This window comes from Oncorhynchus tshawytscha, linkage group LG22, assembly GCF_018296145.1.
Source record: "Oncorhynchus tshawytscha isolate Ot180627B linkage group LG22, Otsh_v2.0, whole genome shotgun sequence".
Classification (NCBI taxonomy): Eukaryota; Metazoa; Chordata; class Actinopteri; order Salmoniformes; family Salmonidae; genus Oncorhynchus; species Oncorhynchus tshawytscha.
This window is the reverse complement of record NC_056450.1, coordinates 6,049,210-6,066,859: the sequence shown is the minus strand read 5'-3', so window position 1 is coordinate 6,066,859 and position 17,650 is coordinate 6,049,210. Positions and strand designations below refer to the sequence as shown.

Genomic DNA, 17,650 nt, shown 5'->3' with positions numbered 1-17,650 from the left:
CGCGCTGTTAAGACACTGATGCCCTTTGCAACCATGTACCTATGTGAGAGTGGATTCTCGGCCCTCACTAGCATGAAAACTAAATACAGGCACAGACTGTGTGTGGAAAATTATTTAAGACTGAGCCTCTCTCCAATACAACCCAACACTGCAGAGTTATGAGCATCCTTTCAAGCACACCCTTCTCATTAACCTGTTTTTTTCGATGAACAATAAGGTTTTATATGTAAGATGGTTAAATAAAGAGCAAAATTAGTTATTATTATTATATTATTATTTGTGCCCTGGTCCTATAAGAGCTCTGTCACGTCCCACGAGCCGGGTTGTGACAAAAACTCACACTCATTCTTATGTTTAATAAATGTATCGTATAGTGTGTGTGTGGCAGGGTTACAATAATGGCAACAACAAAAAAAAAACATTTGAGAGTGAGCTGACCCTGGTGCTAGATGGGGTACACAGCTGGAGGTTGAATGTTTGAAAGGGTATGGGACTATAAAAAGTTTGGGAACCATTGACATAGACTGACCAAATGAATCCAGGTGAAAACAATGATCCCTTATTGATGTCACTTGTTAAATCCACTTCAATCAGTGTAGATGAAGGGGAGGAGCCAGGTTAAAGAAGGATTTTTAAGCCTTGAGACAATTGAGACATGGATTGTGTAAGTGTACCATTCAGAGGGTAACTGGGCAAGACAAAAGATTGAAGTGCCTTTGAACAGGGTATGGTAGTAGGTGCCAGGTGCACCGGTTTGTGTCAAGAACTGCAACGCTGCTGGGTTTTTCTCGCTCAACAGTTTCCTGTGTGTATCAAGAATGGTCCACCACCCAATGGACATCCAGCCAACTTGACACAACTGTTTGAAGCATTGGAGTCAAAATGGGCCACCATCCTTGTGGAACGCTTTCGACACCTTGTAGAGTCCATGCCCTGACGAATTGGGGCTTTTCTGAGGGCAAAAGGGGGGTGCAACTCAATATTAGGAAGGTGTTCCTAATGTTTGGTATACTCAGTGTGTATCTTATTACCATAGGAACACGTTTAAGGTTAACAAATAATGTGACAAATATTAGTGTGATGAAATCTTACCTGCTTCGATGACATCTGCTTTGTCAGTCCAAGAGATTTTTAACTTTGGCAGAAGGATTGCAGCAGCAATAAGTTAGGGATCTTCCTTCATTCCTCCAAAGCGCTTTCAGAGACCCTCTCATGAGTGGTAGGGACATCTTGCACTATTCTAACAGGTGTTCAAAGCCTCCACCTGCCGTCACCACAGGCCTCATCACGGTTAAGAAGGCTATTTCTGTAGGACTCAGCCTGTAAGACATAAGTGCATTTTAACACCTGTTAGAATAGTCATAGTTCATGGACAATAATTTTTTTATAAATAAATTACATACATTTATATGTTATCATGGCAGATATATCTTTGCTTGTTTGATGGTTCCTTGGTCTGCCTGTTTTTGCGTGCTGAGGTGAGGTTATTGTAGACCGTCATCTTTGATGGAGGTTCCCTCTGAACAAAAATATTCCATCTAAGTATGCAAAATTTATGTCACATGACCTCATGAAACACACAGAGATTGGTTTTATACAAATTAATGTAAACAAACCCATCTGCTGTTCTCTCTCACTTCACATACACACTCAATAAAATTATAATGATGTGTAGACAAAACATTTCTTGTGAGAGACACTGATGAAAGAATACATTAATCATGAAGGTTAATGTAATACATTATAGGCCTACTGAAACACTCATTAAGGTGTCATGAATGGCTTCATAAAGGTGTTTTGAATGCTTATGTAAAGTTTAAGCCCCAGTTATAGTAAATATTTAATTGTGTGATATTTGGCTATTCTATGCTTTCATCATCTGAGTGATGTGGCATATCAAGAAGCTGATTAAACAGCATGTTCATTACACAGGTGCAACTTGTGCTGGGCACAATAAAAGGCCTCTTTTAAATGTGCTGTTTTGTCATACAACACAATGCCACAGATGTCTTAAGTTTTGAGGGAACATGCAATTGGCATGCTGACAGCATGAATGTCCACCAGAGCTGTTGCCAGAGAATTGAATGTTAATTTTTCTACCATAAGTCGCCTCCAACGTCGTTTTAGACAATTTGGCAACTGGCCTCACAACCTCAGACCAATTTGGCAACCGGCCTCACAACCGCAGACCATGTGTAACCATGCCAGCCCAGGACCTCCACATCCGACTTCTTCACCTGCGGGATCGTTTGAGACCAGCCACCTGGACAGCTGATGAAGTTGTGGATTTGCACAACCAAAGAATGACTGCACAAAAAAAATGTCTGCACAGAAAAAGTTTCAATGCAGCTCATATGTGTGCTCGTCGTCCTCACCAGGGTCTTGACTTGACTGCAGTTCGCCATCGTAGCCAACTTCAGGTGGCAAATGCTCATCTTTGATGGCCACTGGCACGCTGGAGAAGTGTGCTCTTCACAGATGAATCGCAGTTTCAACTGTACCAGGCAGATGGCAGACAGTGTGGCGTCGTGTGGGTGAGCGGTTTACTGATGTCAACGTTGTGAACATCAGCAAACATCAGAGTGCCCCACGGTGGCGGTGGGGTTATGGTATGGGCAGGAATAAGCTACGGACAACGAACACAATTGCATTTTATCGATGGCAATTTGAATGCACAGAGATACCGTGACGAGATCCTGAGGCCCATTGTCGTGCCATTTATCCACCGCCATCACCTCATGTTTTAGCATGATAATGCATGGCCCCATGTCTCAAGCATCTGTACACAATTCCTGGAATGTCCCAGTTCTTCCATGGCCTGCATACTCAGCAGACATGTCACCCATTGGGCATGTTCTGGATTGACGTGTACGACAGTGTGTTCCAGTTCCCGCCAATATCCAGCAACTTCGCACAGCCATTGAAGAGGAGTGGGACAACAGGTGTCCACAGGACCCAGTCAACAACTCTATACGAAGGAGATGTGTTGTGCTGCATGAGGCAAATGGTGGTCACACCAGATACTGACCGGTTTTCTGATCCACTCCCCTACCTTTTTTTTAAGGTATCTGTGACCAACAGATGCATATCTGTTTTCTCAGTCATGTGAAATCCATAGATTAGGACCTAATTTATTTATTTAATTTGACTGATTTCCTTATATGAACTGTAACTCAGTAAAATCTTTGAAATTGTTGCATGTTGCGTTTATATTTTTGTTCAGTATATTAAGCCTCACAACTACGTTTTTTTTTTACCATTTTCTTGGTAGTGTACAGTAAGTAGCTAGCTAAAAGAAGAATGCAATTTGACCCATTCTATGAGACTTAGCTACAGAGTATGGCTTTTATGTTATCCAAATTTACACAGAGAAAGTACATACAGTGGGGAGAACAAGTATTTGATACACTGCCGATTTTTCAGGTTTTCCTACTTACAAAGCATGTAGAGGTCTGTAATTTTTTATCATAGGTACACTTCAACTGTGAGAGATGGAATCTAAAACAAAAATCTAGAAAATCACATTGTATGATTTTTAAGTCATTCATTTGCATTTTATTGCATGACATAAGTATTTGATACACCAGAAAAACATAACTTAATATTTGGTACAGAAACCTTTGTTTGCAATTACAGAGATCATACGTTTCCTGTAGTTCTTGACCAGGTTTGCACACACTGCAGCAGGGATTTTGGCCCACTCCTCCATACAGACCTTCTCCAGGTCCTTCAGGTTTTGGGGCTGTCGCTGGGCAATACAGACTTTCAGCTCCCTCCAAAGATTTTCTATTGGGTTCAGTTCTGGAGACTGGCTAGGCCACTCCAGGACCTTGAGATGCTTCTTATGGAGCCACTCCTTAGTTGCCCTGGCTGTGTGTTTCGGGTCATTGTCATGCTGGAAGACCCAGCCACGACCCATCTTCAATGCTCTTACTGAGGGAAGGAGGTTATTGGCCAAGATCTCGCGATACATGGCCCCATCCATCCTCCCCTCAATACGGTGCAGTCGTCCTGTCCCCTTTGCAGAAAAGCATCCCCAAAGAATGTTTCCATCTCCATGCTTCACGGTTGGGATGGTGTTCTTGGGGTTGTACTCATCCTTCTTCTTCCTCCAAACACGGCGAGAGGAGTTTAGACCAAAAAGTTTAGACCTATTTTTGTCTCATCAGACCACATGAACTTCTCCTCTGGATCATCCAGATGGTCATTGGCAAACTTCAGACGGGCCTGGACATGCGCTGGCTTGAGCAGGGGGACCTTGCGTGCGCTGCAGGATTTTAATCCATGACGGAGTAGTGTGTTACTAATGGTTTTCTTTGAGACTGTGGTCCCAGCTCTCTTCAGGTCATTGACCAGGTCCTGCCGTGTAGTTCTGGGCTGATCCCTCACCTTCCTCATGATCATTGATGCCCCACGAGGTGAGATCTTGCATGGAGCCCCAGACCGAGGGTGATTGACTGTCATTTTGAGCTTCTTCCATTTTCTAATAATTGCGCCAACAGTTGTTGCCTTCTCACCAAGTCGTATGCCTATTGTCCTGTAGCCCATCCCAGCCTTGTGCAGGTCTACAATTTTATCCCTGATGTCCTTACACAGCTCTCTAGTCTTGGCCATTGTGGAGAGGTTGGAGTGTGTTTGATTGAGTGTGTGGACAGGTGTCTTTTATACAGGTAACAAGTTCAAACAGGTGCATTTAATACAGGTAATGAGTGGAGAACAGGTGGGCTTCTTAAAGAAAAACTAACAGGTCTGTGAGAGCTGGAATTCTTACTAGTTGGTAGGTGATCAAATACTTATGTCATGCAATAAAATGCAAATTAATTACTTAAAAATCATACAATGTGATTTTCTGGATTTTTGTTTTAGATTCCGTCTCTCACCATTGAAGTGTACCTATGATAAAACATTACAGACCTCTACATGCTTTGTAAGTAGGAAAACCTGCAAAATCGGCAGTGTATCAAATACTTGTTCTCCCCACTGTATCTAAAATTCCTAGGTCCCACTGGGCACAGCCACCACCACATGTAGTGACAATGACGTGCTAGGCACAATAACGGCTATCATCATTGGATGGTGGTTAGCCATGTAGCTAACTAGCTAAATTAGCAGCCACCTCCATCATCCTGGGTAAGCAAAGCTTGCATTGCATGATTACACTCTCCCCTCTCCTGTGCTTAAAGGAGAACTGGTCACTGAGATTAGGCCAGGGATTTTCCTCCTCGCCTTTAACACTGGGTCTGTCTGTGTCTGGATTGTCTCATCTCCTCAGTCTCCTCTGTCTCCACTGTTTTTTCACACACACCTCTATGATAAAAAAAATATTTTCCTCTGGGGACCGATGCCAAATCAGCTTGATTTGGCATGGGTCCCCAGATCCTCAAAAAGTTCTACAGCTGCACCATCGAGAGCATCTTGACCGGTAGCATCACCGCCTGGTATGGCAACTGCTCAGCATCTGACTGTAAGGCTCTACAGAGGGTAGTGCGTACGGCCCAGTACATCACTGGGGCCAAATATCCTGCCATCCAGGATCTATATACCAGGCGTTGTCAGAGGAAGGCCCAGAAAATTGTAAGAGACTCCAGTCACCCAGGTCAAAGACAGTTTTTTTTGCTATTGCACGGCAAGCGGTACCGGAGCACCAAGTCTAGGACCAAAAGGCTCCGTAACAGCTTCTACCTCCAAGCCATAAGACTTCTGAACAATTCATCAAATGGCCATCGGACTATTCACAGGATTTTTGCTATTGCACGGCAAGCGGTACCGGAGCACCAAGTCTAGGACCAAAAGGCTCCATAACAGCTTCTACCTCCAAGCCATAAGACTCCTGAACAATTCATCAAATGGCCATCGGACTATTTACACCCCTCCCCCCCTCCATTTGTTTTGTACACTGCTGTTACTCGCTGTTTATTATCTATGCATTTTTTATTTTATTTAACTAGGCAAGTCAGTTAAGACCAAATTCTTATTTTCAATGACCAGCTGGCCGGTGTGTTTACGGACATATTCAATCAATCCCTATACCAGTCTGCTGTTCCCACATGCTTCAAGAGGGCCACCATTGTTCCTGTTCCCAAGAAAGCTAAGGTAACTGAGCTAAACGACTACCGCCCGTAGCACTCACATCCGTCATCATGAAGTGCTTTGAGAGACTAGTCAAGGACCATATCACCTCCACCCTACCTGACACCCTTGACCCACTCCAATTTGCTTACCGCCCAAATAGGTCCACAGACGATGCAATCTCAACCACACTGCACACTGCCCTAACCCATCTGGACAAGAGGAATACCTATGTGAGAATGCTGTTCATCGACTACAGCTCGGCATTCAACACCATAGTACCCTCCAAGCTCGTCATCAAGCTCGAGACCCTGGGTCTCGACCCCGCCCTGTGCAACTGGGTACTGGACTTCCTGACGGGCCGCCCCCAGGTGGTGAGGGTAGGCAACAACATCTCCTCCCCGCTGATCCTCAACACTGGGGCCCCACAAGGGTGCGTTCTGAGCCCTCTCCTGTACTCCCTGTTCACCCACGACTGCGTGGCCATGCACGCCTCCAACTCAATCATCAAGTTTGCGGACGACACAACAGTGGTAGGCTTGATTACCAACAACGACGAGACGGCCTACAGGGAGGAGGTGAGGGCCCTCGGAGTGTGGTGTCAGGAAAATAACCTCACACTCAACGTCAACAAAACTAAGGAGATGATTGTGGACTTCAGGAAACAGCAGAGGGAACACCCCCATCCACATCGATGGAACAGTAGTGGAGAGGGTAGCAAGTTTTAAGTTCCTCGGCATACACATCACAGACAAACTGAATTGGTCCACTCACACAGACAGCATCGTGAGGAAGGCGCAGCAGCGCCTCTTCAACCTCAGGAGGCTGAAGAAATTCGGCTTGTCACCAAAAGCACTCACAAACTTCTACAGATGCACAATCGAGAGCATCCTGGCGGGCTGTATCACCGCCTGGTATGGCAACTGCACCGCCCTCAACCGTAAGGCTCTCCAGAGGGTAGTGAGGTCTGCACAACGCATCACCGGGGGCAAACTACCTGCCCTCCAGGACACCTACACCACCCGATGCTACAGGAAGGCCATAAAGATCATCAAGGACATCAACCACCCGAGCCACTGCCTGTTCACCCCGCTGCCATCCAGAAGGCGAGGTCAGTACAGGTGCATCAAAGCTGGGACCGAGAGACTGAAAAACAGCTTCTATCTCAAGGCCATCAGACTGTTAAACAGCCACCACTAACATTGAGTGGCTACTGCCAACACACTGTCAATGACACTGACTCTACTCCAGCCACTTTAATCATGGGAATCGATGGGAAATGATGTAAATATATCACTAGCCACTTTAAACAATGCTACCTTATATAATGTTACTTACCCTACATTGTTCATCTCATATGCATACGTTGATACTGTACTCTATATCATCGACTGCATCCTTATGTAATACAGGTATCACTAGCCACTTTAACTATGCCACTTGGTTTACATACTTATCTCATATGTATATACTGTACTCGATATCATCTACTGTATCTTGCCTATGCTGCTCTGTACCATCACTCATTCATATATCCTTATGTACATATTCTTTATCCCCTTACACTGTGTATGACAGTAGTTTTTTTTGGAATTGTTAGTTAGATTACTTGCTCGTTATTACTGCATTGTCGGAACTAGAAGCACAAGCATTTCGCTACACTCGCATTAACATCTGCTAACCATGTGTATGTGACAAATAAAATTTGATTTGATTTGATTTGGCCTAGGAACAGTGGGTTAACTGCCTGTTCAGGGGCAGAACGACAGATTTGTACCTTGTCAGCTCGGGGGTTTGAACTTGCAACCTTCCGGTTACTAGTCTAACGCTCTAACCACTAGGCTATGCTGCCGCATAGTCACTTCACCCCTACCTCCATGTACAAATTACCTCGACTAACCTGTACCCCCACACATTGACTCTGTACCGGTACCCCCTGTATATAGCCTCGTTATTGTTATTCTATTGTGTTACTTTTTATTATTTTTTACATTCGTTTTTTGGTAAATATTTTCTTAACTCTTTCTTGAACAGCACTGTTGGTTAAGGGCTTGTAAAGTAAGCATTTCACGGTAAGGTCTACACTTGTTGTATTCGACACATGTGACATATAATGTTTGATTTGATTTGATTGGCCTGTTTTGGCGTGATGTGTGAAATTTGATTTGATTGGTCACAACAACATGAGCAGTTTTATGGCTCCGCAAACTTTCCGTGCCATTATGATCTACTATTATGTATAGCCTACAAAATTGTGCTCTGTAACAGATGGTTTTAAAAAGGTAGCAGAGTACAATACTTCAAAACATACTTACAGTGTAAGTAAAAGTACAGTTACTGACTTTGAAAAATACCAAAAAAAAGTAACTACTTGGAAAAGCAACTCAATTACAGTAACAAGAGTATTTGTAATTTGTTACTTCCACCTCTGAACAAGACCTTTGGCTGATCTTCATGTTAACCCTAAATGTCTGAGTAGGGTATGTAACAACTCAGTTCCTCATTTAAGAGTTTAAGTCACATAGTTTCTACCATGCATCTGGAGACATCCTAATTCACTAGCCATCTGTGAACCATTGTGCTCTCATTATGACTGAATTTACAACCTTTTACAGACAAGTGTTTGCCATGAGCCTGGTGACAAACTGTCCCATAAGTTACTGTCAATGCTCCCTTGGGAAAACCCCCTGGTCTCCTCTTCCCAGAATAAAGCATTTCCTGGAAAAGAGGGGGACTAGAAAAAAGAATCGTCTGTGTGCTTCTCCCTATGGCTTCTACTCTTGTACTTGTCTTGTGGAGTTGCGGTTATCCAACCACGACGTCAACAACCTACAGCTGGCTCATCTCTTGTCTTTCATGAGCGATCCCACGTCAAAAATACATCAATATGCCAAAACAGTGTTTAATTTCTGCTTGTTCTCTGTAGAGAGAACAGTTCCTCCTTATCTGTGAGCTGGAGTGGAACATGTGGTCCACAGGGAGCGAAGGGGGACCAGGGGTAGGGGAGGGTGTCCAGGATTAAGGGTCAGGGAATGTTGCCCATGATGAGCTACCCAATAAGGCAGGAAGAGACATTTCCGCTATTTCGGGAGGAATAGCAACCCCCGCCCAGCTGGATATTGGTTGTAATTTACGGGAAATCAGTTGAAGGTGTGTGTGTGGGGGGTGGGGGGGGCACAGTAGTGTAGATAGGAAGTGGTGAAGGGACAGCAGACAACTGTAAGAGGAAGGCCTGTAGATCCGGTTAACCTCTACTGTTTTTCTAACCCTGTCAACAACACAGAGCTGACCCAGCATCCTCTCTGCTCATCTTCTATTTCCTGTCAGACCCGAGCTCATAATAACAGAAAAAATCTTCCTGGTAATCATTACTAGGGATGTGTCACTGGTAAATAATCTTGTTAAAATCCAGTTGTTATATATTTATCTCTTAATTAGTTTATATAGAAATGTACTACAGGAAGTGTAGAATATAAATAGAATGAATGTGTCTCATCATCATCGTTAGGGACTCTGAGTCGCCACCCCGTCACAGAGTCATGGTAATTGCCGGGGTAGATAGCGTGGCTTGTTGTGAATGTGGGCAGACTAGTGAGTGAGTCAGTGTGATGCTGATCAGCGTTAAAACCATAAGCGTGACAGTTGGCTTAACAGGTCTGGGACTCTGCCAGATGACCTTTGGTAGAGGGGAAATAAGCCAGGCTAATTGGCCACTGTTTTGCTCTATTCTGACTGCACAACGCTGAAGGCTGCAAAGTCTCCCTATCATCTCAAGAATGTCTTTCCACTTTCTCCACTACAGGGCAGACCATGGTAATGTGTCTGGTGTCATATTCAGTAGTCATTACATCCAGGTTATTGCCATTTGTAGATACATACATGCATTGATTTGTACACAGTTTGTTGCTGTGTACATGGGGCAATGGCTCCTTACCACAAAACATTTATCTTAGAACTAGAGAAAGAGACATCGCCATCTGAGGAATGTATCTGTTCAGATTTCAGCAATATTAGTGGGACAGAAAAGAGACTAGCTCTAGCTAGAATGGTCAGGACGAACCCATTTTAAACAACAGAGAGAACAGGGAGGAAGAGGAAACCATTTAGACACAATATAAAAATGGCTCATGTTGGTTAGTTCACAGGGGATTTTTCCAGTGTTGATCTCTCACAATCTCGCCTTGCTGACTTTTTCGAATCTGTTTATTTACCACTGTTTATTTTTGTCCAGCATTGCTCTTTGAATACTTCTTGCACTTGGAGGAGGCGGGGGGGAGGAGGAGGGGAGGGGGGTTGTTGTGGTCACTGTTGACTCTGGCTCTATGACTGGGAGTCCCACACAGTAATTACAGATACCAAAGGGACACATGTGACCTCTGTCCTATCTGTTCTGTTCTGTTCTGTACCCACCCTCAGCTGTTTGGTGAGAAAGATGGAGCGAGCGAGAGAGAGAGAGAGAGAGTGATAGGGAGAGGGAGATACAGAGAGATGAAGAGAAAGAGAGATGAGAAAAGAGGGGGGAAATGAAGGAAAAAGTAAAGAGAGGGAGAAAGAGACAAAGTAAGAGAGCGAGGAAGAGAGAATGAGAAAGGGAAGGAATTAGGGAAAGAGAGAGGAAGAAAGATAGAGAGGGAGACAAATATAATGGACAGAGTTTAAGCCAGATCGATAAAGAGATCATTCCCTACAGCAGTGTATCCCAGTCCTGGCTTTCGAGGCCCCCAACGTTAGCTGGGGGCCTTTTCTCGCATGATTCACTTTCAGGGACTTTCAGAGACAGCACACCTTGCAATGATTAAGGGGCATTAGGTCTGCTTCAGACTCCTCATACCAGCGTAGTAAAAATGATTGAATGGGGGTTGGGGATGGGGTGTTTGAATAATGAAACCTAGCTCAGAGATATACAGTCAGGTACCTCCACTGGGACTTGAACCTTTGACCTTAGTCACACCCCACTATCCTCTATATCAGGAGGGTCTATGAGAATGGACAGCTGCCTGAGGGACACTAACCAGCCTTATGCCTGTTGGGCACTATGACATCACCAGCCCTCTGAAAATACCCTTTGTGATGAAAGCACAAGGCTATCTGGCATCAGCTTTCAATTCTGATTGGCTTCCCTTTCATCACTGCCCTCTGATTGGCTGTCCCACAGGGGAAGCAGTTGGCTAATAAGCATCAAATATAATTGTCTTGGACAAATGCTATGTCAAGACAACAATTGGTTACAGTAAGACAAAGGACAAATACACTGAGTGTGCTCTTTCCATGACATAGACTAGACAGGTGAATCCAGGTGAAAGGTATGATCCCTTATTGATGTCACTTGTTAAATCCACTTCAATCAGTGTAGATGAAGGGAAGGAGACAGGTTAAGGAGGATTTTTATGCTTTGAGAAAATTGAGACATGGATTGTGCATGTTTGCCATTCAGAAGACAAAATGTTTTAACTCCCTTTGAACAGGGTATGGTAGTAGATGCCAGTGAGTGTGACAGGAACTGCAACACTGCTGTTTTTCACACGCAACAGCCAACCAACTTGACACAACTGTGGGTAACATTGGAGTCAACATGGGGGACCATCCCAGTGGAACGCTTTCGACACCATTCCCGATGAATTGAGGCTTTTCTGAGGTGTTCCTAATGTTTTGTACACTCTTTGTGCATACCATGTCAGTGAAGTCATAGAAATGCCATTTCTGTGTGTGATTTTCTCCTATGCTAATTGAAAGCTGAGAAGAACCAGATGGTTGGGGCTGGTGATTAGACAACCAGAATATTGTTGTGAAATTCCTGCCATGTGGGTTTCAATCACCACTCTATTAGACCGCAGTCTGTTTTGATATGTCATGAGGTTTTGTGACTCAATGTGGAACAGGGTTACCACAGAGTTATGGCGGATACAAAGTGTACAAATCCAGTGAAGTTTCCATGAGCCTTAGCATGCTCATTTTCAGTTTTCAAAAACTGTTTTTGAATTCTGTTTAGTGATAGGCTTGATGGAATAAAAGAGACTGTTGAGAGACTCAACTCTTGAACAAAACATGAATCGGACTTGACAGAGAAAGGCTGAAGGAATTATCATTGGGGTGGGGCAGAATCAAAGTTGATGAAGTCCAATTGGCCCCAGTTCTGCTCACTAATGATATTGTTTACATGATGTCCGTATCCCCATTACTCCTCCCTGTCACCTCCCCTGTTATCCAGTCTATTTACCCTGTACTCCACTTACAAAAACACCTTTCGGTGTCAGTGGACATGAAGCAGACCCCTTTGTTCTCTTATGCACCCTAGGATTTCCCCTATACCCACACACTCACTTACTCATACGTATAACATACCAGTAGGGCTACCTCATCATCAGTTCTCTCCCATAGCTAGTCTTGCATAGCACTGAAGAGATGCATTCACAGTGAGTGCATTAGCCATGGTCCCTGGCTTTAATGGATCAAGGACATTGGTTGAACCAGTGGCCCATCTAGAAGAGGCAGAGAGGGGTTAGCACCATGAGCCTTACCAGCTGGGCCTGTTTGGAGAGTGATATAGTGGGAGAGGTACATGGAGGGAGAGCAGGAGTGAGGGAGAGGGGAGGGGAGGGGGAGAGCACTTGCAGGAAGCGCGTGCGTAAGTGTTGGCCCAGGAGATGGAATCTGGTGTGTTTGTTCTGGCGTAATGCTCCCCTGCTGCAGGCCCCATCGCTCGCTCTGAGAGGGGAGGACAGCAGGCTGGGAGAGAGAGAGAGAGAGAGGGTGAATGCTGCTGGAGAGAGGGAAAGTTTGACAGGGAGTGAGAGGGGAAAAGAGAGGAGGGAGGGAGAATGCTGGATAGAGGGATTATTAGAGAAATAAAATGTTAGAGGGAGAGAGTCAGTTTGGAAGAGAACGAGGGAAAGAGAGGATGTGGCCAGAGAGAATTGATTAGAGGAGAGGAGAGGGACAGTTGGACAGAAAGAGAGTGGACAGTGTGCTGTCTGGTTCACCTTCTGGCCATCAATCAATCAATCAAATGTGTTTACAAAGCCCTTTTTTTACATCAGCAGATGTCACAACGTGCTATACAGAAACCCAGCCTAAAACCCCAAACAGCAAACAATGCAATGCCATGTTGTTCTTGTGTTAGCAGCAGTACCCTAATGCATCCTTTTAACATGGTTCTTGTTATTTTCATAGTTATGTGGTCGCAGTTTCACAAGCCCAACTGGCAGTCAGGACAGAAGATAAGATCTGCAATGATTCTTAGAGAACAGAAGTATTATCCGTCATGGGGACGAATTGTTCCACTGCTTGGCAGAATAGAGCAGTGGTGGTTCCATGAACTTTATTGTAATCAATCAGAAACAAGCTCTGTGATGTAGTCATGTGTCTCATTACAGCACATTGTCTGTTGACACCACCCTGCTTAGCCTATAGCCACCTACTGTATGAGGAGGAGAGGTTTGAGGCCCACACATTTTCTTAGAAATGCACACAAGCACACTAGCTATATCTGGCTCACACACACTCAAACACAAACATACTCCCACCCAAGGGGTCTGTAACTTCCCTCTGTACACAATGAGATATACAAGCCTTTGCCCTTTCCTGTGTCCAAACAAACAGGCGTAACAGGGTTGGGGAGTGGAAATGCTAGGACATACTCTGGCCCGCAGTGTGCTTGGCCTTTACGTAAGCATGACTGTGGTCCTCAACCCTACCTCAAATCTACCAGTGCTTCCTTCCACTTGCTCCGGAACATAGGTCTGGGTTCACGATCTACAGACCATTGCACATGGGAAATTACATTGTGTGTGTGTGTGTGCATGCGTGCCTGAGTGCGTACGAGACAGCAAAGACTGTAATGTTGTCAAAGCAAATGTTTCTAATAAATGCTTTTCACCAGCATATTAGTTGTACTTTTTAGTGCTTTGTGTTTATATGAATCAGTGTGAACATGACCAACATGATTATGTGCACATGTTCCCTGGCTACCAACTGTGCCATTGTGTGAGTGACACCAAAATGGAGTGGGTTAGCAAGATAAATTATGCAACCTCTGGTTTTTCTCAGACCGTCCCACCAAGCGCCCCCAGAGAATGTTGGGACTTGCATACCATACTTCCCTTGTCCTGGTATTTCTACTGTAATCATGTCTACATGGGATGACAGGGCTCTCGTATCTGGCTTAGATGTGTTTTTCTCTCTTTCTTTATCTCTCCGTCTGTCTGAGGGAGCATTGCCTCTGGCCCATCTTCCCCGGCCTCGCCAGCCTCACCACTCCCTTCCTTCTTTCCTGGAGAAAAATACAAGAAGAAAAAAAACAGACAGCGGAAAGCGAGACTAAGCGGATAGCCTCGGAACGTGTAATGTGTATGTTTGACTGTATGTTTTGGTTCGATCATGTTTCTCGTTGGAAAAATGGTCTGTTGTTCTGTTTCAGGTGACCACAGCATGCATCCCAGCTCCATCTGATCTGGTAAGTTGACCCCTCTGTCTCTCACTCTTTAAATAGTCCTTCATTCCTTCACTTTATGATATAAACAACAAGCTGTAGCCATCCATAAATCTGCAGTGCTGTTGGAAAATGGCAGATGCCCCTCTTTTCCTTGGCTAGTAGAGTGGGCTTGGTTTGTTCTTGGATGAGAGTGTTGTCTAGAAGTCAGGTTGCTACAATAAGTAGTATAGGTGGGCCTTCAGGAAGGAAGCCTGTTTGTTGAATCACCATATATCTCCCCTGGTTGCCTACAGCAGCGCAGAGGGACAGCTCCATCCCGACACGTCCAACACCTGGTGAGAAGACTTTTCCAGACACATTTTTCTCACTTCCCCTCCACAAGTGAATGTTCATGCTGTTCTTCTCATGAGTGTGAGAAATGGTTCTAATTTCTAATGGTTCTAATTTAACTTCTCTCTGTCTTCAGGGTTCCACAAAGTCTCTGACTTACACCAAACAGAGGACCACCCTCCCCAGGTAACACAGCTCCCTATGATAACCTAATTAAATTCATTATTTAACATGTCTCTCTATGGAGGAGGAGGAGAAGAAGGAAGAGGAGGATGATGAAAAGGAGGATTTCACACTGACTCCTCCTATCTCCTCCTCTTCATTCTCTTCTTCTCTTTCCCAGTCTCTCTCTTTTTATCACTCCTCCTTCATTCCCTCTTTTTATTTGTCATTCTACACCTCCTCTCATATCCAACTACACTTCCTCCTGTTTTTCTCTCGACCCCATTGTCAAATCAGGCAACACCACATGGGGTCGCGACCCCGAGTTTGGGAAACGCTGAGTAATGTAAGGGAGGCTGCAAATGAAAGGTTTCAGTGTTTCTGTTTTAGAGCTCAATGGAGTAACACAACATCCATCTGTAGACCACCTCATAACCCCTTGCGTTTTCCCTCTGGTCAGGAGTTTCAGTGTGGACCGTGTGATGGAAAGAGTCATGGAGGGCCACTATGACTTTGACCTGACCTACATCACTGAGAGGATTATCTCCGTGTTCTTCCCCCCTCTGCTGGACGAGCAGCGCTACCGTCTCAACCTCAAGGAGGTGACTGCCATGCTCAGGTCCAAGCACCAGGACAAGTTCCTGGTGAGTACATTATATCCTGCCGCTGTCGACATGGGCTGGGTTCAAATATCTACTCTACTATCATACCACTCCAAATTAAGGATTGTGTTGGGCATGTATTATAAGTGGTAGGCTGGTATGGATTTTGGAATGTAGCCATACACTCAGTGATGCTTTCATATGTGCTTTCATAGCCACCCAGAAAAGGTTAAAAAATAGCCCACATGAACATATGTAGCCTGAGAAACAAGGTTCATGAAATCAATAACTTACTAACATCAGATAACATTCATATACTGGCTATCTCAGAAACTCACTTAGACAATTCCTTTGATGATACAGTGGTAGAAATACATGGTTATAACATCTATAAAAGAGATAGGAATGCCAATGGGGGAGGTGTCCTTTATGTATTCAGAATCCTATTCCTGTAAAAAAGTGGTCAAACCTTTTCTGAGCGGAGATCACTTTCTGAATCAAAATGGAGGCAGATTTCTGTTTTTTTAACATGACTTAAAAGCTGTAAGCCTATGCAACATTAACCTACTAAAAACAGTACTGTAGCAATGAGGTTTGTGCAGTAGGCTCAATCCATTATCACTACATATTGGTTATTCTTGAATTGCCCTGCCATTGTTGTTCTTCTCAGACCATTTAAAAATTATATATAATCAGAATGTTAATACAGGGCATTCGGAAAGTATTCAGACCCCTTGACTTTTTCCACATTTTGTTACTTTACAGCCTAATTCTAAAATGGATTAAAATCAATTTTTTTCACTCATCAATCTATACACAATACCCCATAATGGCAAAGCAAAAACAGGTTTTTAGACATTTTTGAAAATGTAAAGTCGGAAGTTAACATACACTTAGGTTGGAGTCATTAAAACTTGTTTTTCAACCACTCCACAAATGTCTTGTTAACAAACTATAGTTCTGGCAAGTCGGTGAGGACATCTACTTTGTGCATGACAGAAGTCATTTTTCCAACAATTGTTTACAGACAGATTATTTCACTGTATCACAAATCCAGGGGGTCAGAAGTTTACATACACTAAGTTGACTGTGCCTTTAAACAGCTTGGACAATTCCTGAAAATGATGGCTTTAGAAGCTTCTGATAGGCTAATTGACATAATTTTAGTCAATTGGAGGTGTACCTGTGGATGTATTTCAAGGCCTACCTTCAAACTCAGTGCTTTTTTGTTTGACATCATGGGAAAATCAAAAGAAATCAGCCAAGACCTCAGAAAAAATTGTAGACCTCGTCTGGTTCATCCTTGGGAGCAATTTCCAAAGGCCTGAAGGTACTACATTCATCTGTACAAACAATAGTACGCAAGTATAAACACCATGGGACCACGCAGCTGTCTTACCGCTCAGGAAGGAGACGCATTCTGTCAACTAGAGATGGACGTACTTTGGTGCGAAAAGTGCAAATCAATCCCAGAACAACAACAAAGGACCTTGTGAAGCTGCTGGACCTATATTGACATAACCTGAAAAGGGAAGAAGCCACTGCTCCAAAACCGCCATAAAAAAAGCCAGACTATGGTTTGCAACTACACATGGGGACAAAGATTGTACTTTTTGAAGAAATGTCCTCTGGTCTGATGAAACATAAATAGAACTGTTTGGCCATAATGACCATTGTTATGTTTGGAAGAAAAAGGGGGAGGCTTGCAAGCTGAAGAACATCATCCCAAACGTGAAGCACTGGGGTGGCAGCATCATGCTGTGTGGTTGCTTTGCTGCAGGAGGGACTGGTACACTTCACAAAATAGATGGCATCATGAGGAAAGAAAATGATGTGGCTATATTGAAGCAACATCTCAAGACATCCGTCAGGAAGTTAAAGCTTAGTCGCAATTGGGTCTTCCGAATGGACAATGACCCCAAGCATACTTCCAAAGTTGTAGCAAAATGGCTTAAGGACAACAAAATCAAGGTATTGGAGTGGCCATCACAAGCCTTGACCTCAATCCTATAGAAAATGTGTTGGCAGAACTGAAATGTGTGTGCGAGCAAGAGGG

General features: G+C 44.0%; 1 protein-coding gene across 1 annotated transcript in view; it reads left to right on the top strand.

Moving 5' to 3' along the window:
- Positions 1 to 17,650, top strand: part of LOC112221624 (tensin-2) — a 53,213-nt gene that overhangs the window by 12,173 nt on the left and 23,390 nt on the right. The window contains 4 exon segments of the mRNA XM_024383797.2: positions 14,486 to 14,521; positions 14,794 to 14,835; positions 14,967 to 15,016; positions 15,453 to 15,636. Coding sequence (XP_024239565.2) covers positions 14,486 to 14,521; positions 14,794 to 14,835; positions 14,967 to 15,016; positions 15,453 to 15,636 — 312 coding nt within the window.